This window comes from Salvelinus alpinus, chromosome 8 (assembly GCF_045679555.1).
Source record: "Salvelinus alpinus chromosome 8, SLU_Salpinus.1, whole genome shotgun sequence".
NCBI lineage: Eukaryota > Metazoa > Chordata > Actinopteri > Salmoniformes > Salmonidae > Salvelinus > Salvelinus alpinus.
The window spans coordinates 24,567,699-24,588,687 of record NC_092093.1 but is presented as its reverse complement, the minus strand read 5'-3'; the positions used below and the strand labels follow the sequence as shown (position 1 = coordinate 24,588,687).

The 20,989-nt window shown below is 40.7% G+C and overlaps 2 protein-coding genes across 2 annotated transcripts; both read left to right on the top strand.

Moving 5' to 3' along the window:
- The first annotated feature begins 1,748 nt into the window (after nt 1-1,748).
- On the top strand, nt 1,749-11,028 carry LOC139582762 (hydroperoxide isomerase ALOXE3-like). The gene is made up of 15 exons (XM_071413071.1): nt 1,749-2,290; nt 2,706-2,870; nt 6,429-6,633; nt 6,736-6,817; nt 6,918-7,040; nt 7,366-7,469; nt 7,583-7,755; nt 8,233-8,376; nt 8,642-8,845; nt 9,008-9,094; nt 9,185-9,351; nt 9,513-9,634; nt 9,737-9,837; nt 10,009-10,179; nt 10,367-11,028. Exons 2-15 carry the CDS (start codon nt 2,724-2,726, stop codon nt 10,544-10,546), a joined length of 2,010 nt encoding a protein of 669 aa, XP_071269172.1. The 5' UTR covers nt 1,749-2,290; nt 2,706-2,723; the 3' UTR covers nt 10,547-11,028.
- A 1,394-nt stretch (nt 11,029-12,422) lies between these two features.
- Nucleotides 12,423-20,934, top strand: LOC139582282 (hydroperoxide isomerase ALOXE3-like). The gene is made up of 11 exons (XM_071412292.1): nt 12,423-12,440; nt 12,781-12,985; nt 13,143-13,224; nt 13,371-13,493; nt 13,704-13,807; nt 14,074-14,246; nt 14,529-14,672; nt 15,457-15,660; nt 20,274-20,360; nt 20,490-20,659; nt 20,784-20,934. Exons 1-11 carry the CDS (start codon nt 12,423-12,425, stop codon nt 20,932-20,934), a joined length of 1,461 nt encoding a protein of 486 aa, XP_071268393.1.
- The last annotated feature ends 55 nt before the right edge of the window (nt 20,935-20,989 follow it).

Here is a 20,989-nt window from a genome sequence, read left to right as displayed (position 1 = left end):
GAAATATGATCTCGCGTTATTGTGTCAGTCAATACAGTACATCTACACCACGTTATGAAACGTTGATTTGAACCTGGCGTGATTTCTGATAATAGTTCTAGATTATATCGAATGATTGCAATTTTATGGGGTGCAAGCTCAGCCATCCACACAACGGTCGCGCGTGCAATTAATTATTGAACTGGGAACATTTTCACGCTGTGAGAAAAGTTACAACATGACGTCATAATCACAACACAGTCATTTGGATGGGAACTATTTCACACTGGGAATATTTTTGCAAGATACAACAGGCACACCTGGGTGTGTTAAGAACTGCAACACTGCTGTGTTTTCACACTCGTAACAGTTTCCTATGTGTATCAAGAATGTTCCACCAACCAAAGGACACCCAGCCAACTTGACACAACTGTGGGAAGCATTGGAGTCAACATGGACCAGCATCCCTGTGGAACTCTTGACACCTTGCAGAGTCCATGCCCCAACGAATTGATTCTGTTCTGAGGGCAAAAGGGGGTGCAACTCAATATTAGGAAGGTGTTCCTAATGTTTTGTACACTCAGTGTGTATATATATAAAATAATTAACCTACTTGTATTACATTAGCTTCCATTTTCAATAGGCTACAGTCCTTAAAGGTATAGTTCACCCAAATTACAAAAATGACACTTTGGTTTCCTTACCCTGTAAGCAGTTATGACACTAAAACAAACATGCTTTGTTTTAGTTCCCCTGAAACTGTTTGTGGCACAAATTTAATTCAAGTCATGGGACCGATGTTAGCATTTTTTACACATGTCTAAATCATCCGAAAGTATCTCAAATGAATTGTGAAGCTCAACAAAGTCACTGTTTTGAACATGATGTGTGAAAAATGCTCATTTCGGTCCCATGACTTGAATGGGATTTGTTCCATTAGCATGTGGAAACACGTACTGCCAAGGACACTAAACTAGAGCATGGACATCTGTCATAACTTGTCCATAGACTGCTAACAGGGTAAGGAAACCTATCCCTAAGGACCATAGCCTACTGTAGTGTGCTTGTCCTCTTGCTCAGTTGTGCTCCGGGGCCTCTAACTCCTCTTTCTATTCTGGTTAGAGCCCGTTTGAAATTCAGTTTCTTGGCAATTTCTCGCATGGAATAGCCTTCATTTCTCAGAACAAGAATAGACTGACGAGTTTCAGAAGAAAGGTCTTTGTTTCTGGCCATTTTGAGCCTGTAATCGAACCCACAAATGCTGATGCTCCAAATACTCAACTAGTCTAAAGAAGGACAGTTTTATTGCTTATTTAATCAGGACAACAGTTTCAGCTGTGCTAACATAATTGCAAAAGGGTTTTCTAATGATCAATTAGCCTTCTACAATTATACATTTGGATTAGCTAACACAACGTGCCTTTGGGACACATGAGTGATGGTTGCTGATAATGGCCTCTGTACGCCTATGTAGATATTCCATATAAAATCTGCCGTTTCCAGCTACACTAGTCATTTACAACATTAAACATTTCTACACTGTATTTCTGATCAATGTGATGTTATTTTAATGGACAGTTTTTTTGCATTTCTTTCAAAAACAAGGACATTTCTAAGTGACCCCAAACTTTTGAACGGTAATGTAATTGTTTCATGATGCTTGCACAAGCCCCTGTTCAGGATTTACCCACCAGCATTAAGTGACAACAGCAGGCTAGTAAAGGAAACTGAACACCATTATTTAAAGCATTCTCTAACACAACTCACTTGCCCAGACAAGAAGAAGTTGTTTCTGCAAGACCTAAAACTCTTGGAAATACTGGAATAGGGGAAGGACACATCCCCAAAGGAATTTGGCTGTACCCATCATTACATGCTGTATTGGTGATGAGCTCAATACGCATTGTTTTTCTGTTCTGGTCTTGGTGATATGCTACATTCTGGATTTAAAAATAGATGGATTGTTGATTGTTTGTACATTATCAACATTTGCACACAAAATCCGCTGATTCTAACCGAGGAAACAGTTAGACCAATGCGGTCCGCTGGTTCTAACTGAGGAACCTGTTTGACCAAGGCAATCCGTTGGTTCTAACCGAGGAACCTGATAGACCAATGCGGTCCGCTGGTTCTAACCGAGGAACCTGTTAGACCAACCTGTTAGACCAAGGCGATCCGCTGGTTATAACCGAGGAACCTGTTAGACCAAGGTGAGGGGGCAGCCCTTAAAATACAGTACAAGTAACCGGTGAGACAAAGTCCATACAGAGAGCGAGAGAGAGAGACTCCATAATCTCCATTCATTGATAAGGTATGCTGACTTTAAAATATTGCATATTGCTAAAAGCTTGTATGTAGAACCATACCATAGGCCAGTGGTTCTCAAACTTCTCCTGAGGACCCACAGCCGTCCCATGTATTTGATCTACTCCAGAGCTAACACATCTGATTAAAATTGTCAACTTATTATCAAGTCCTTGACTAAGTGAATCAGGTGAGGTAGTTCAGGGCTACAATAAAATTGTGAAACGTCTGGGGGTTCCGAGAACGTCTTCATTTGGATATTATCTAGAAAACAATGCTTGTGGTATACTCTATAACAAAAATCACAAATTCCAGTATCTCAGAAAATATTGTAATGATTATATTGTTTGGCAAAAAGTGTTTATTGCATTGAACAATAGAACCTCTTTGTCTGTGTTAAGTATTTTTTTGGCCTTTTCCAGTTTTCCTGTTGGCTCACCATGGTTGAATACAAAGTAAAGGTGACTACAGGGGACGGTCTATTCTCTGGCTCATCTGACTACATTTATGTCACACTGATTGGAACAGAGGGGGAAAGTGAGCGCACTAACCTTGACAACTATGGCCTAGATTTCATGACTGGGATGGTAAGTTACCAGTGAGCAATGAGGGGAAATGCTTAAAGCTGCAATATGTAACTTTTTGCCAACCTGACCAAATTCACATAAAAATGTGAGTTATAAATCTGTCATTCTCATTGAAAGCAAGTCTAAGAAGCGGTAGATCTGTTCTATGTGTTATAAATCTGTCATTCTCATTGAAAGCAAGTCTAAGAAGCGGTAGTAGATCTGTTCCATATGTTCTATTTCTATGCTTCCCGTTCTTAAGTTTAGTTTTAGCCTCTTACTTTGTGTTGTACACCAGCTTAAAAAGGCTGAAAATACTATATTTTTGGTTATTGAAAATATATTTCACCACGGTTTAGACAGTACAATGATTCTCTACATTATCTATGTTTATTTTTTCACATAAACTTAAATTAGGTGAATTATTAGAATTTTAGCAACCAGGAAATGGATAGCAATTTATGCGTAGTGCACCTTTAATATAGTTAATGAATAAATATTTTATAATAAAGTATCAATTAATTGATTAATAATAATGTATCCCCTCAAAACAAAATGTTATATATATATATATATATATATATATATTACAGTACCAGTCAAAAGTTTGGACACCTTCTTTAATGCCAAGAGTGTGCAAAGCTGTCATCAAGGCAAAAGGTGGCTACTTTGAAGAATCTCAAATATAAAATATATTTTGATTTCTTTAATACTTTCTTGCTAACTGCATGAATCCATATGTGTTATTTCATAGTTTTGTTGTCTTCAGTATTATTCTACAATGTAGAAAATATGTAAAAATAAAGAGAAACCTTTGAATGAGTAGGTGTGTCCAAAGTTTGTCTGGTACTGTATATACAGTGCATTCTGAAAGTATTCAGACCCCGTCACGTTTTCCACATTTTATTACGTTACAGCCTTATTCGAAAATAGATTTTTTTAAATGATGATTAAGTGAAAATGATGATGAAGTGAAAACAGTTTTTTAGACATTTTTGCAAATACCTTATTTACATAAGTATTCAGACACTTTACTTAATACTTTGTTGAAGCACCTTTGTCTCGCACCTTTGTCTCGAGCCTCGAGTCTTATTGTGTATGATGCTACAAGCTTGGCACACCTGTATTTGGGGAGTTTCTCCCCTTCTTTTCTGCAAATCCTCTCAAGCTGGGGCAGCAGGTTAGAGCGTTGGACTAGTAACTGAAAGGTTGCAAGATCAAATCCCCAAGCTGACAAGCTAAATATCTGTCGTTCTGCCCCTGAACAAGGCAGTTAACCCACTGTTCCTAGGCTGTCATTGAAAATAAGAATTTGTTCTTAACTGACTTGCCTAGTTAAATAAAGGTAAAATAAAAATAAATTTAAAAAAGCTCTGTCAGGTTGGATGGGTAGCGTCGCTGCACAGCTATTTTAAGGTCTCTCCAGAGATGTTCGATCGGGTTCAAGTCCGGGCTCTGGCTGGGCAACTCAAGGACATTCAGAGACTTGTCCCGAAGCCACTCATGCGTTTTCTTGGCTGTGTCCTTAGGGTCGTTGTCCTGTTGGAAGGTGAACCATTGCACCAGTCTAAGGTCCTGAGCGCTCTGGAGTAGAGGTCGACTGATTAATTAGGGCCGATTTCAAGTTTTCATAACAATCGGTAATCTGCATTTTATGGACGCAGATTATGGCCGATTACGTTGCACTCCACGAGGAGACCACCTGTTACGGGAGTGCAGCATGGAGCCAAGATAAGGTGCTAGCTAGCATTAAACTTATCTTATAAAAACAATCAATCTTAACATAATCACTAGTTAACTATACATGGTTGATGGTATTACTAGATTAACTAGCTTGTCCTGCGTTGCAAATAATCAATGCGGTGCCTGTTAATGTATCATCGAATCATAGCCTACTTTGCCAAACGAGTGACGATTTAACAAGCGCATTCGCGAAAAAAGCGCTGTCACCGTTGCACAGTTGGAATATCTACATAGGCGTACAGAGGCCCATTATCAGCAACCATCACTCCTGTGTTCCAATGGCACGTTGTGTTAGCTAATCGAAGTTGGTCATTTTAAAAGGCTAATTGATCATTAGAAAACCCTTTTGCAATTATGTTAGCACAGCTGAAAACTGTTGTTCTGATTAAATGAGCAATAAAAGGGTAGTGGATGTAAATAAGTTTTTTCTGCAAACATTTCTTAAAACCTGTTTTTGCTTTGTCATTATGGGGTATTGTGTGTAGATTGATGAGCAAGATGTTGTATTTAATCAATTTTAGAATAAGGCTTTAACGCAACACAATGTGTAAGAGTCAAGGGGTCTGAATATTTTCCGAATGCACTGTATATATATTTACATATTTTGTGTTTTTTATCGATAGATACAGTGGATAAATGATTGAGATGAGGAGAGAATGGAACATAGAATGGAACATAGAATGGAACATAGAATCATATCAAAATCAAATCAAATGTATTTATATAGCCCTTCTTACATCAGCTGATATCTCAAAGTGCTGTACAGAAACCCAGCCTAAAACCCCAAACAGCAAGCAATGCAGGTGTAGAAGCACAGTGGCTAGGAAAAACTCCCTAGAAAGGCCAAAACCTAGGAAGAAACCTAGAGAGGAACCAGGCTATGAGGGTTGGCCAGTCCTCTTCTGGCTGTGCTGGGTGGAGATTATAACAGAACATGGCCAAGATATTCAAATGTTCAGAAATGACCAGCATGGTCAAATAATAATAATCACAGTAGTTGTCGAGGGTGCAACAGGTCAGCACCTCAGGAGTAAATGTCAGTTGGCTTTTCATAGCCGATCATTGAGAGTATTTCTACCGCTCCTGCTGTCTCAAGAGAGTTGAAAACAGCAGGTCTGAGACAGGTAGCACGTCCGGTGAATAGGTCAGGGTTCCATAGCCGCAGGCAGAACAGTTGAAACTGGAGCAGCAGCACGGCCAGGTGGACTGGGGACAGCAAGGAGTCATCATGCCAGGTAGTCCTGAGGCATGGTCCTAAGGCTCAGGTCCTCCGAGAGAGAAAGAAAGAAAGAAATAAAGAGAGAAAGACAGAATTAGAGAGAGCCTACTTAAATTCACACAGGACACCGGATAAGACAGGAGAAATACTCCAGATATAACATACTGAAACATAGAATGGAACATAGAATGGAAAGAATGGAACATAGAATGGAAAGTTGTGCAGTCTGTGTTTCAACCCATGCCTCCAGGAGCAATGTGTTATTTTGGGGCGGCAGCGCTACTGTCAGTACCGGGCACATTCTAGGGATATTTACATGTGAATAGATATTTTGAAGTGATCTTATCTTGAGGTGCTATGGCTTATCTTTGAGGACCAGCAGAACCAGTTTACACTGCTCACTGGTTTCCCTTTTAAGAACATTCGTTTGTCCAGATTGTTAAAAAACACACTTAAAATCCTTTCTGTCAACTTACCTGTATATGTTCTTATCTGTACATTACCCCCTAAACATTCCATTTAATGTTTAGGGGATAATCATAATGAATGTGATCTTGCTCTTCAGCCCAAACATGTAGCTAGCTATTCAACACCCTGTACTTCTCCATTCTCTACAGACAGGGACCTACACTGTGACCAACCCATCGTCTCTGGGGCGCCTCCTCCTGGTCAAGCTGGAGAAAGAGCAGTACCTGTTCCTGCCGGAAAATGAGTTGTTCTGCTCCAAGGTTGTCGTGACGACGCCGGAGGGTGACGTAATCCTTTTCCCTTGTTACAGATGGGTGTCCAGAGGGGAAGTTGTGGAGCTGAGAGGAGGAAAAGGTGTGTCCTGATTCAGCATTTGTTCTGAGGATACTCTAATGTTATTTATAATCCTGCTGCTACTATAAGTGTGTAATACATCTTGTCCTCTCCACTTCACAGCCAGGAAGATTTTTGAGGATGAGCTCCCTCTACTGGTGGACCATCGTAAAAAGGAGCTGGAGCGTCACAAGAAACTGTTCCAGTGAGTGTTTTTACCAGTTGTTTTTTGTTGACAGTCAGTCAACTTGTCTGTACAACACTTTTAGATTGATTGTGTGTGTGTCTTCTTGTCTCACCATTAGGTGGCTTGTGTATGCCGAGGGAGTCACCCACATCAATAACGCCACTGAAGTCTCAGCCCTCCCTTCTGAAGTTACATTTTCTTTCTCCAAAAAGTCAGAGTTTATCTACACCAAAGCTGCAGCGTAAGTTCAAAGCAGACGGCACACCTAAAGCAGTTTAAATTCCCACAACAGTACCAGTGTAACATACTGTATGTTTGACAGAGGAGGCTGGTGAGGGGAGGACAGCTCATAATAATGGCTGAAATGTAGTGAATGGAATGTATAAAACACATGGAAACCAGGTGTTTGATGTGTTTGATTCATTCCATTCCAGCCATTACTATGAGCCTGTCCTTTGATTTTAAGTGCCACCGCTGATGCTCATCCAGATGCACAGAACTTTTCCTATGACTGTGAGGGAATAAGCATGGCCTATAACCTGTCTCTTCCCATCTTCCCCTACCAGTATAGCTGAGCTCAAACTGAAATGCCTGTTGAACTCCACCGAGCAGTGGAAAGACCTGGAGATGATGAAAACAGTTTTCTGGAAAAATAGAACACCCATTTCAGGTAAGAGACCTGATCCATTGAATTGTATATCAACTATAAGGGTCATTTTGAGATATCAGTAAAAAGTAACTCCTACAAAAATAAGGGATTCAAAAAAAAATCCTCCCTTCTAGAATATGTGTCTGAGCACTGGAAGGAGGATGACTTTTTCGGGTCCCAGTTTCTGATTGGAACCAACCCCAATGTGATCCAGCGCTGCACAACACTTCCCCCCAACTTCCCTGTCACAGATGAGATGGTACAGCCCTTCCTGAAGGATGGGAGTTCCCTGGCGATGGAGATGCAGGTATGAATTATGAACAGTTAGATTGTAAGTTATCTTGCAACTCTGAAGTGGGATGTGATGTTCCCTAAGGTTCAGTGCTTGGATCCCTTCTGTTCACTTTATACATGCTACCCTTTTGTAACATCATCCGTGAACATCCGTTCTTTTTTTTCTTCGTCCTGTTATAGCATGAGCTACTGGTTAACTACCCACAGGGAACAGACGTCAGTTCAACTTCTACCTTTGATTTACATTTGGTTGAGTTGTCAACTAACGTGAAATCAACAAACAATTTCACCATGTCATTGGATTTAAGTTGCAAGTTGGGTGAAAAAATACAAAAATAGCCTATGTTGATGACTTTTCACGTTGGTTCAGGGTCATCCCACTGAATATTTTTGTTGAAACAACATTTATTCAACCAGTTTTTGGCCAGTGGGTACTTTAAATTCTATGTTCCCACAAAGTCTTTACCTCTGTTTTCTTTCCTCCCTACAGGAAGGAAACATATTCCTTTGCGACTACAAGAGGCTTGAGGGTGTGCCAACCCGGGTGGTCAATGGTAAACCATTGCCCCTCACGGCTGCCCTCTGCCTGTTCTACAAGAACCCAGAGGACAAACTGCTGCCTATCGCCATCCAGGTACAGTACACATACCTGGAAACAGGGGCAGATGTTACAATGTTGCAAATGCTTAGTAAATATGTTGCTCAGAAGTGATGATTACTTCTGACCTCTGGGTTTTTCTGTTTTGGTCCTGTATGGCTCAGTTGGTAGAGCATGGCGCTTGCACCGCTAGGGTTGTGGGTTCAATTCCCAGGGCCACCCATACGTGAAATGTATGCACACATGACTGTAAGTCACTTTGGATAAAAGTGTCTGCTAAATGGCATATATTATCTCACAGCTGGAGCAGCAGCCCTCTCAGCAGAACCCTATATTTCTGCCTAGCGACTCGAAGCACGACTGGCTGCTAGCCAAGATCTTTGTGAGGAACGCAGATTTCTCCGAGTACCAGATCAGCTACCATCTACTGGGCACTCATTTACTGGCAGAGGCCTTCACTATGGCAACCTTCCGGAGCCTTCCTATCATACACCCTCTCCACAAGGTATGACAACCTGACACAGACTGGGGTCCCACCAAACAATGAAGAGCAAGAAAATGCACGTTATAATCCCTGAGCTGTAAATTCAGTCATGAAACAAATTGTTCACCTTCTCTTTGCTTATTTTTCTTTTGTTCTTTCTATTTCCCCTCTGTTTCTGCATAGTTGCTGATACCCCACTTCCGTTACACCCTGCAGATCAACCTTCTTGCGCGAGAAAGACTGCTTAGTCCTGATGGACCCTTAGCAAATGTACGTACCTTAAATGCATTGATTCAGCCGATACAATTCCATGTTTACCACTTGGCGTGCTGTATTGACGTAAACTTTTCCTTTCTTTAGGGTGCTATGGGACAGGAGGGGTTGAGGGAACTCATGAAAAGGGCACAATCAGAAATCACCTACAGCTCCCTCTGTCTGCCGGAGAACATTGTTGCACGAGGACTGGAGTCCATCCCCAACTTCTACTACAGGGAGGACGGCCTGAAGCTGTGGAAGATCATCAACAGGTTGCACTATTTATTTGAATAACCCCTAATGGCAAAGTTTTAATAACACTTCTCTATTATTCTAAATAACACAACAGTATGGGCTGAAGCTTGATATCAATACTGTTAGTAGCTAGCTTGGTTTACTGAACATGCCATTAAAAATGTGTTGTGATGTGAAGCTTTGTCCAGGGGATGGTGGAGCACTTCTACTCCTCTGACAGTGAAGTGTCCAGGGACTCTGAGCTTCAGGACTGGATCAACGAGATCTTCATCCATGGGTTCCTTGGAAACAACAAGTCAGGTACTTTACTTATGAAGTATCAGTCAATAAAACCAAGAAAGCTACACTGTTGTGACGTGTTGTATTACCTATCCTTCTCATCCACTGATGTTGCCTCCACAGGAATCCCTAAGCGATTTGACAAAGTGGAGGAAGTTGTCAAATTCATTACCATGATTATCTTCACTGTGTCAGCTCAACATTGTGCCCTCAATATGGGGCAGGTAAGTTAAGGAAGAGAGCAATTAAAGTAGCCACCTACACACTATAGTGTGAATTTAGGCTATAATCACATAGTTCATGTTTTGTTTTAATATAGCTTTGTTACTTAAACTCAAAGTTACTTATTTTGCCTTCTGACCATTGGTTTATACAAGGATGTCTCTCTTTCCTAGTTTGACTACGGTGGTTGGGTACCCAACAACCCCCTGTTACTGCGCAAAGCTCCTCCCACCATGAAGGGGAGATCTAGCATGAAAACCATTTTGGAAGTACTGCCAAACATCAGCACTACTGTCAACAACATGGCTTCCACATGGCTGCTCAGCAAGAGATACTCAGACACAGTGAGTTTGTCCCCTAATTGTTTCATCTTGTAAGTCAAGATCCGCTATGTTTTTAGAGTCGTGTCTGTAATATGGCGCAGTCACTGTTGCTTTTGACAAACCCATTCATAAATACGAGTCTGATTTGTTCACTTCTTCTAATCTAAAATATACGTCACTTAAATCATGTTTGTTCTGTCTTCCTTAGATTCCCCTTGGTACATACCCAGATCAACACTTTGATGAGGCTGTCCCAATGCAGATTATTAAGCAGTTCCAAGCAGAGTTGTCCTACCTCAGTCGATCAATCATTAAGAGGAATGCCACACTTACACTACCCTATAACTACCTGAACCCTGCCGAGATGGAGAATAGTGTATCCATATGATTGAGCTTATGCCCATATCATTGCAAATTGAATGTACAACTGCACTGAACAGGGTATTCAAATGATTACTGTTTACTTAAACAAATTATTAACATATTGTACTGTTGGGTTCTGAGATAATGAAATATACTTATTCATGTCACTGAGGGAGAGAGGGTAATGTATAACGTAAACATTATATCAGGTATCCTATTTAAATATTGAGTGCAGGGAAGCGATCACATGTGGCAGGCATCGATAAGGGGAGAGAGCCATGGATTAGTGATGAAGGGGGGTCGAGGTCAGGTCAGGTCACTTTAAGGGAGAAATACAAGTTTATCACTTAGTGTCCTGCCTAACAGTAAAGATACAATGTTTGTACAGATGTGTAGGATGAGACTCAGCCCAGGAGGAAGGGTTAAATATCAGTGCTTGTGTGAAAATGTTTTTGTCTAATGCAGCTGTATTGATCCTCTGGGAAGAATTAAACTTGGTTAAGCTTTCATAGTGTCCATATGGTTTTTTACTCTGAGAATTAGAATGTAACAGTACAAATTTTATTGAAGAAGGCACTGGTTGCTATACCCATTAAATGTTTGGGAGCATAGAGTATGCGACTTTCTTTTAACGAATTGTACAAAACATAACATATCATAAAAAATGTCTGGCGTAGTAAACAATTTGATGACGGAGTACACGAAAAATGGGACCTGTTTTGTCTTGTGAGCACCTCTTTCAAAACTACTGGCTGAAATTATACAGAGGCTCTGGAGCATCACTTCAATCATCAATGATAGCCAAAATGGATAACCAAATTGAATATCTAGAAGGCAGCTGAAGTCCTGAAGTCACTGAGTACCACAGAGTCCTGGATTAAAGTCGCAAGAAGTGGCTACCAACTTTAGAAAATGGAACTTTGCAATTAATTGTCTTTATAAAGAATGCATTAATAAAGTGGATTACAAATTCAATTTGTCCTCTTTGTATCTCATTCCATACTGAGTAGCCAAGGACATTGAAGATATGGAAAGTTTTGATAGATAATCCTCATGCTATAATTTGCCCTGTCCACTTGCATGGAACCATACTCCTGTTTGATTCAGACACACCCCCTTAAGTTGGTCAAATGAATGTTCAGCGAGAGAGCAAAAGAGAAACATAATGCACCTGCACTTGTCTACATTCACTAAAGAGTGGTATATTTTCTAGTACATTTTTGCCTATCTCAGGTTTGTTTGTTTTTGCCATTGACTCACCATGGCAATACTAGTACAACACCAGTACAAAATAGATCTGAATACTGGTGACTTTCTGCACTCTTCTACCTCTGACAGTATATATGCCACACTGATCGGAACGGACTGGACAAGTGAGCGCACAAACTTGGCCAACTCTGTCCTAGATTTCATGACTGGAAAGGTGAGTTATGAGCTTTGCGTACCTCACGTTGCTTGACAGTGACAGATTGTCTTTTTTTGTCTGTCTTTTTTGCATATTTTTTTTAAACCCTGCAGTGAAACAAATATAAAAGCGAATTAATAACTGAGTTGTTGCAGTTAAGAATTGCAAATATGTGTAATAACCCTTTACTGAAAGTATAGACGACTGATTGTGGTAGAGGCACCATAGAGATGGCAGACCTTCCTAAAATATCACTTTCAAGGCTGCTTTTAAAAGTGTGATTTCACCTAAAACAAAACTGGCAACTTCAAACAATATACAGGATTATACATAATGTTGATAGGAAGATGTTCACAGAATTGGTAAAATAATTTATGTTCATTCATTAGAGGTAGACTGCAGTATGTATGTCAAATATTGATACGGTGAGACATTTGGGTATCTTAAGCACATGTGGGACATTTGCATCAGCCATTTTCTCGGACCGTGACTGGAAATGAAGATTGTCATGCAAGTGAGTTGGAGTGTTTTTCATATTCACTCACCATCATTTTAGTGTCTCGAGGATGATGGCATTCTATACTAGTAGTGACATGTACAATGTGACAGGCCTCAAGGAGGATAGTCTCCTAAAACATTTTTATAGTATTTTTAAAAGGTTAGTTCACTTCCAGGTGCCACCTTGACAGCCACAAAAGTGAACTTTTTTGCTCATGTGGATTTTTACACTCTTTGGCTCTGCTGTAAAATAATGGCATGTGGGACAAACAGGCTTTTGGGCAAAATACAAAATATTTTGGTCAAAACGACTTGCCTGATGTAAGCTTAAACTGCCATGTCTCCATTCTCTACAGACAGGGACCTACACTGTGACCACCCCCTCAACTCTGGGACGCCTCCTCCTGGTTAAGCTGGAGAAAGAGCAGTACCTGTTCCTGCCAGAAAACAAGTGGTTCTGCTCCAAGGTTGTCGTAACGACACCTGAGCATGATGTCATCTACTTCCCCTGTTACAAATGGGTGTCCAGAGGGGAGGTTGTGGAGCTGAGAGGAGGAAAAGGTGTGGGAATAAAATACCCTAGTCAATGTTATTTATCATATAACTTCTGCATAGCTGTATAACTTATATTACAAGAATGTAATTAAGATGTGATACATTTGCCTACTTTGACCTTCTTTGCTCATCCTCTGTCATCCTATGCCACTCCACTTCACAGCCAGTAAGGTTTTTGAGGATGAGCTCCCTCTACTGGTGCACCATCGTAAAAAGGAGCTGGAGCGTCACAAGAAACTGTTCCAGTAAGTTTTCACTTCCCAGCTCAACACACTGACATACCTGTCCATCTGTATAATGCTATAGATTACTGTGAGTATATGTACACATGCCTGTGTAACTGTTCACATTTCTTTGTTTCAATAAGTGTGTGTTCTTGTCCCACCCTCAGGTGGAATGAGTTTGCTGAGGGACTTCCCCACATTAATAGTGCCAAAGAACTCTCAGCCCTTCCTGCTGAAGTTCTCTTTTCCTTTTCCAAAGAGGTAGAGACAATCTACACAAGAGAATCAGGGTAGGTTCAAAGCAGTGCATAAAACCCACCAATATAAAACCCACCAATATAAAACCCACCAATATAAAACCCACCAGTGTAGCATTCTTCCATCTGAAGATGCAAACACAAAACCATCCCTAAGACTGTGAGATGGTAATAACATAACATGAAGGAAATATCCCTGTAACCTTTCACCTTTCGCCTTTAACCCCATCTACCCTCTTCCAGAATGTTTGAGCTCAAACTGAAGGGCCTTGCAGACTCCACCAAGCAGTGGGAAGACTTTGATAAGATGAAAAAGGTATTCTGGTTCAGAAAGACACCCATCTCAGGTAAAAGAGCAGACCCCTCAAGTTACAACATCAAACATAGTGTGCATTATTAAATGTAATTGCAGTAAACAGCAACTTGCTCTTACATCAGTGGCAACTTGCTCTTACATTACCAGCTTAAAAATGATACCCAGGTCCTTGCTCTTCAAAACCATACACTTATTAGGATAGTGCATACTGCCATAACTCTGTCCTGGTAAGACTTGTTTGTTGAATCAATCTAGAGATTTGTTTAAGCTTACATGAACATAATACCTCCATCCTAGAATATGTCTCTGAGCACTGGAAGGAGGATGACTTTTTTGGGTCCCAATTTCTGAATGGAACCAACCCCAATGTGATCCAGCGCTGCACAACACTTCCCCCCAACTTCCCTGTCACAGATGAGATGGTACAGCCTTTCCTGGAGGACGGGAGTTCCCTGGAGACAGAGATGAAGGTATGAAAAACAAGTTGGTAATAGCCACGCCTTGTATCTCTATATATGCTGTATAGATTTGTATATTATCACAGGTGGGTGGTGCTAGTTAACAATACAATGGAGTTAGGGGAACGTTTCTTCCTCTAAACTGGTGGTAAAATTTTATTTGGTGTTCCACAGGGTTCATTGCTTGTGCCCCTGCTGTTCCCTTATACAGCCCCTTGATACCTTAATACTTTAAGTAAATTAAATGTAGACCACAAATGCCTTAACTTCCATCTTCTTTTGTCCTCCCTACAGAAAGGAAACATATTTATTTGTGACTACAAGAGGCTTGAGGGTGTGCCAACCCGGGTGGTAAACGGTGAACCACTGCCTCTCACTGCTGCTCTCTGCCTGTTCTACAATAACCCAGAGGACAATCTGACACCTATCGCCATCCAGGTACATACACCTGCACCAATGGCATACTTAAGTGACATAGACATTAGGGTCAAATGGTAAACTAAAACATGCAACTGTCTTCAGATTTGTTTTTAGACAATTCAGCATAAAGCTAAAAATACAGATATAGGATCTTAATTTGATCACCCTGTTGCAGGAAAACTTTTAGTGTATTTGAGGTTTAAAAAGACTTCTGAAGTTTGTAATTTCCACTCAGAAATTTCAGACTGGATTTTCCCTTACCAAAAATGTATCAAACCCTACAAAAATGTCCATTAATTATAATCCACATTTCCTGTTGCTGAAGGATTATTTTCCTCCCTGCAGCAAACTCGCTCAAATTAAGATCCTACATCTCTAGTACCATCCTAACTGTTCCACAAAACTCAACCAAATGTTGAGAAGAATAAGAAGAATAAAACAACCATAAAAAAATTATTTAAAAACAAGAGAAAGAAAGTCTTGTTAACAGAAAAGAAAGGAAAAAATATGTAAAACGCTTCTACTCAAAACAAAGCTACTTTCCACAGTTATCATTACATCACAGCCCCTAATCAATATCATGTATGTACAGTATTCAAGGCTATTTAAATTATAGATCTGAGAAGGGGGGAGTATGTTTGGATCCATATTTGAATGTTGATATGACATTAATATGTTTATTTGCTAAAATGCTACATGTTTGTGTACTGAGAATTGTACCTGAACAATGTTGTCACAAAAGTTTTGTTTTTGTTAAAACTTGCCTTTATTCCTTTGGTTCTGGGTTTCTCTGACCTCACAGCTGGAGCAGCAGCCCTCTGAGCAGAACCCCATATATCTGCCTAGCGACTCTGAGCACGACTGGCTGCTAGCCAAGATGTTTGTGAGGAATGCGGATTTCATTGAACACCAGAATAGCTACCATCTGCTGGGCACTCATTTACTGGCTGAGGCCTTTGCCATGGCAACCCTCCGGAGCCTTCCTATCATGCACCCTCTCCACAAGGTATGACAGCCTGACACAGACTGTGGTCCCACCAAACAATAACACTATCACAAAGTGTCTTGTTTCAAGATGGAATCCTCATTAGGGGAAATAGCACCACTGTCCGCCCCAGCACCTTTGTTATTGTTTTTGTTTTGTGGACGAAACGGACGCGAAGTGCTCGATCAGTGTGGTAAAAACAAATTGCAGTACATATTCTTCTGTTATGTCGCGTGTGCAATGATATTCGAGGGAAAAACACAGTGTTTGTTGTTTGCAGTAACTTCTTTGTTGTTATAATATCCCAAATGCATGTGGCAGTTTCACCATTAATGATTCCATTTTTTACTTAAATTTACTATGTTAGAATAATGGGATGTCAATATGTTAAATGTGGCCGGGGCCAGTCAAAAACATGATTATCCTGTCTTTTATATACAGTGGGGAGAACAAGTATTTGATACACTGCCGATTTTGCAGGTTTTCCTACTTACAAAGCATGTAGAGGTCTGTAATTTTTATCATAGGTACACTTCAACTGTGAGAGGCGGAATCTAAAACAAAAATCCAGAAAATCACATTGTATGATTTTTAAGTAATTAATTTGCATTTTATTGCATGACATAAGTATTTGATCACCTACCAACCAGTAAGAATTCCGGCTCTCACAGACCTGTTAGTTTTACTTTAAGAAGCCCTCCTGTTCTCCACGCATTACCTGTATTAACTGCACCTGTTTGAACTCGTTACCTGTATAAAAGACACCTGTCCACACACTCAATCAAACAGACTCCAACCTCTCCACAATGGCCAAGACCAGAAAGCTGTGTAAGGACATCAGGGATAAAATTGTAGACCTGCACAAGGCTGGGATGGGCTACAGGACAATAGGCAAGCAGCTTGGTGAGAAGGCAACAACTGTTGGCGCAATTATTAGAAAATGGAAGAAGTTCAAGATGACGGTCAATCACCCTCGGTCTGGGGCTCCATGCAAGATCTCACCTCGTGGGGCATCAATGATCATGAGGAAGGTGAGGGATCAGCCCAGAACTACACGGCAGGACCTGGTCAATGACCTGAAGAGAGCTGGGACCACAGTCTCAAAGAAAACCATTAGTAACACATTACGCCGTCATGGATTATAATACTGCAGCGCACGCAAGGTCCCCCTGCTCAAGCCAGCGCATGTCCAGGCCCGTCTGAAGTTTGCCAATGACCATCTGGATGATCCAGAGGAGGAATGGGAGAAGGTCATGTGGTCTGATGAGACAAAAATAGAGCTTTTTGGTCTAAACTCCACTCGCCGTGTTTGGAGGAAGAAGAAGGATGAGTACAGCCCCAAGAACACCATCCCAATCGTGAAGCATGGAGGTGGAAACATCATTCTTTGGGGATGCTTTTCTGCAAAGGGGACAGGACGACTGCACCGTATTGAGGGGAGGATGGATGGGGCCATGTATCGCGAGATCTTGGCCAACAACCTCCTTCCCTCAGTAAGAGCATTGAAGATGGGTCGTGGCTGGGTCTTCCAGCATGACAACGACCCGCAACACACAGCCAGGGCAACTAAGGAGTGGCTCCGTAAGAAGCATCTCAAGGTCCCGGAGTGGCCTAGCCAGTCTCCAGACCTGAACCCAATAGAAAATCTTTGGAGGGAGCTGAAAGTCCGTATTGCCCAGCGACAGCCCCGAAACCTGAAGGATCTGGAGAAGGTCTGTATGGAGGAGTGGGCCAAAATCCCTGCTGCAGTGTGTGCAAACCTGGTCAAGAACTACAGGAAACGTATGATCTCTGTAATTGCAAACAAAGGTTTCTGTACTAAATATTAAGTTCTGCTTTTCTGATGTATCAAATACTTATGTCATGCAATAAAATGCTAATTAATTACTTAAAAATCATACAATGTGATTTTCTGGATTTTTGTTTTAGATTCCGTCTCTCACAGTTGAAGTGTACCTATGATAAAAATGACAGACCTCTACATGCTTTGTAAGTAGGAAAACCTGCAAAATCGGCAGTGTATCAAATACTTGTTCTCCCCACTGTATATTTCGAAACTATGAGGTTGGAATAATACCGTGAAAACAGTGATAATGCTCTTTAAGTGTAAGAGGTGTTTGAAAAGACAGACTGAAATTTCAGTTTGTTTTGATGGGAAGGAGTTTCGACCTGCCTGGTGACATCAAGTGGTAAATTAATTAATAGACCAATAAGAAAGAGCGTTCCAAACCTTTTAAGTTTCCCCCTCCCCACTCAGACCGCTCCCAGACTGTCCTAGTAAAATTCTTGCTTGAGAAATTGCTCCTTGCTAAAAAGCTACTTGTGTTTCTTTTTGACCATTTTAATTGAAACAATCACAGTAAGGTACTTAACTTCTCATGAACAACAACACAGAGTTACACATGGAATAAACAAACATACAGTCAATAATACAATAGAGAAAAACTATATACAGTGTGTGCAAATACGTAGCCAAAATGCACAAAATTCAGGCCCTACACCCAAACAAAGGCACTGCGTTCATCCACCTCTGGCCTGCTCGCCTCCCTACCTCTGAGGAAGTACAGTTCCCGCTCAGCCCAGTCAAAACTGTTCGCTGCTCTGGCACCCCAATGGTGGAACAAACTCCCCCACGACGCCAGGTCAGCGGAATCAATCACCACCTTCCGGAGACACCTGAAACACCACCTCTTTCAGGAATACCTAGGATAGGATAAAGTAATCCTTCTAACCCCCCCCCCCCCCCCTTAGAGTTAGATGCACTATTGTATAGTGGTTGTTCCACTGGACATCATAAGGTGAATGCACCAACTTGTAAGTCGCTCTGGATAAGAGCGTCTGCTAAATGACTTAAATGTAAATGTAAATGTAAAATTCTCCGGATATATTTTGGACAGTCACCTAATCTAATCAAATAACTCATCATAAACTTTACTAAAAAATACATGTTGTACAGCAAATGAAAAATACACTAGTTCTTAATGCAACCGCTGTGTTAGATTTAAAAAAATAACTTTAGTACGACATACAGCTTACGTTATAGCGAGACAGCGCCCGCAATGAGGGCGGAAAATAGGAATAAACATTTTCCACAGAAATACGAAATAACATCATAAATGGTTCCTACTTTTGCTGAGCTTCCATCAGAATCTTGTACAAGGAGTCCTTTGTCCAGAATAAATCGTTGTTTGGTTTCAGAATGTCCTCTTCTCCTGTCGAATTAGCAACCAAAGCTAGCCAAGTGGCGCGAAGTTGTCCATCGTCACCAAACGCAGAGAACGGAAAACGCCAAAACTCCCGATAAACGTTCAATAATCTGATAAAACTATATTGAAAAAACATACTTTACGATGATATTATCACATGTATCAAATAAAATCAAAGCCGGAGATATTAGCCGTCTATACCGAAAGCTTTTCAGAAGGCAATCCAGGGTTCCTTCCCGCGCCTTGCTGGACAAAGGAAATTTGGGGTCACGTCATTCCAAGAGCTCTTGTTCGACCTCAGATCAAGCTAGACACCCCATTCCACCTCCCACTGCCTGTTGACATCTAGTGGAAGGCGTATGAAGTGCATGTATATCCATAGATTTCAAGCAAATGAATAGGAAGGCCCTGGAACAGAGCCTCGATTTCAGATTTTTCACTTCCTGACAGGAAGTTTGCTGCAAAATGAGTTCTGTTTTACTCACAGATATAATTCAAACGGTTTTAGAAACTTGAGAGTGTTTTCTATCCAATAGTAATAATAATATGCATATTGTACGAGCAAGAATAGAGTACGAGGCAGTTTAATTTGGGCACGATTTTTTACAAAGTGAAAATAGCGCCACCCTATTGACAAAAGGTTAATTGTTACCCAGAAATGATTTGATATTGAGATAAAATGGCTGCGTTGGACTGTTAATAAAAGGATCCGCCCCTTTTTTTCAAATTTCACCTGAAATTACATACTCAAATCTAACTGCCTGTAGCTCAGGCACTGAGGCAAGGATATGCATATTCTTGGTACCATTTGAAAGGAAACACTTTGAAGCTTGTGGAAATGTGAAAGGAATGTAGGAGACTATAACACATTAGATCTGGTAAAAGGTAATACAAAGAAAATAAAACTACGTTATTTTGTATTTATTTTGTACCATCATCTTTGAAATGCAAGAGAAAGGCCATAATGTAGTATTCCAGCCCAGGTGCAATATACATTTTGGCTACTAAACTGCAGCAGTGTATGTGCAAAGTTTTAGACTGATCCAATGAACCATTGCATTTCTGTTCAAAATGTTGTATCAAGATTGCCCAAATACGCCTAATTTGTTTATTAATAACTTTTTATGTTCAAAATTGTGCACTCTCATCAAACAATAGCATGGTATTCTTTCACTGTAATAGCTACTGTAAATTGGACAGTGCAGTTAGATTAACAAGAATTTAAGCTTTCTGCCAATATCAGATATGTCTATGTCCTGGGAAATGTACTTGTTACTTACAACCTCATGCTAATCGCATTAGCCTACGTTAGCTCAACCGTCCCGTAGAAGGGACACCGATCCCGAATAAGTTTTTAACAAAGATTTTTCAATGTATATTTGTAACTTTCTTTACTTCCCTCTTCCTAATTGTCTGTACTCGGTCCAGTTGCTGATTCCCCACTTCCGTTATACCTTTCCGGTAAACACCATTAGCCGTGAAATACTTTTTGGACCTGAAGAAGGCTTAACTAAGGTATTTAAATACAGAAAAAGTATACACAGCTTAAAAGCTAATTCAATAGACATTGCTACCCTAACGATAACAAATGCATATTTTATTGAAGTGTCCCAAAAAATTACAAAAAAGCGAACATTTATCCAGGACACCACTTTAGGACTGGAGGGGTTGAAGGAACTCTTGAAAAGGGCACACTCAGAAATCACCTACAGCTCCCTCTGTCTGCCGGAGAACATTGTTGCACGAGGACTGGAGTCCATCCCCAACTTCTACTACAGGGAGGACGGCCTGAAGCTGTGGAACGTCATCAACAGGTGGAGCTATGGCTACACTGATGGACGTATCAGTAATACCTTAGTAACCTTAATGGCCAATTAAATAATTGTATTGTAAAAATAACACAAACATAGATAAGTGCTTAATTGTTGTGATGTGAAGCTTTGTCCAGGGGATGGTGGAGCACTTCTACTCCTCTGACAGTGAAGTGTCCAGGGACTCTGAGCTTCAGGACTGGATCAACGAGATCTTCATCCATGGGTTCCTTGGAAACGGAAAGTCAGGTATGATGACTCATCAAATTAACAGATGAAATGTCGCTGTTGTAGTTCTATTATTTAAGATCCTTCTCCTCATCCACTGATGTC

Excerpts from the sequence above, each read along its gene's own strand:
- LOC139582282 (XM_071412292.1), top strand. Across the intron at positions 13,494-13,703 it reads ATCTACACAAGAGAATCAGG|AATGTTTGAGCTCAAACTGA; the intron begins GTAGGTTCAAAG and ends ACCCTCTTCCAG. Across the intron at positions 14,247-14,528 it reads CCCTGGAGACAGAGATGAAG|AAAGGAAACATATTTATTTG; the intron begins GTATGAAAAACA and ends TCCTCCCTACAG.
- LOC139582762 (XM_071413071.1), top strand. The coding sequence starts at position 2,724 with ATGGTTGAATACAAAGTAAAGGTGACTACAGGGGACGGTCTATTCTCT. Across the intron at positions 8,846-9,007 it reads TCATACACCCTCTCCACAAG|TTGCTGATACCCCACTTCCG; the intron begins GTATGACAACCT and ends GTTTCTGCATAG. Across the intron at positions 9,095-9,184 it reads CTGATGGACCCTTAGCAAAT|GGTGCTATGGGACAGGAGGG; the intron begins GTACGTACCTTA and ends TCCTTTCTTTAG.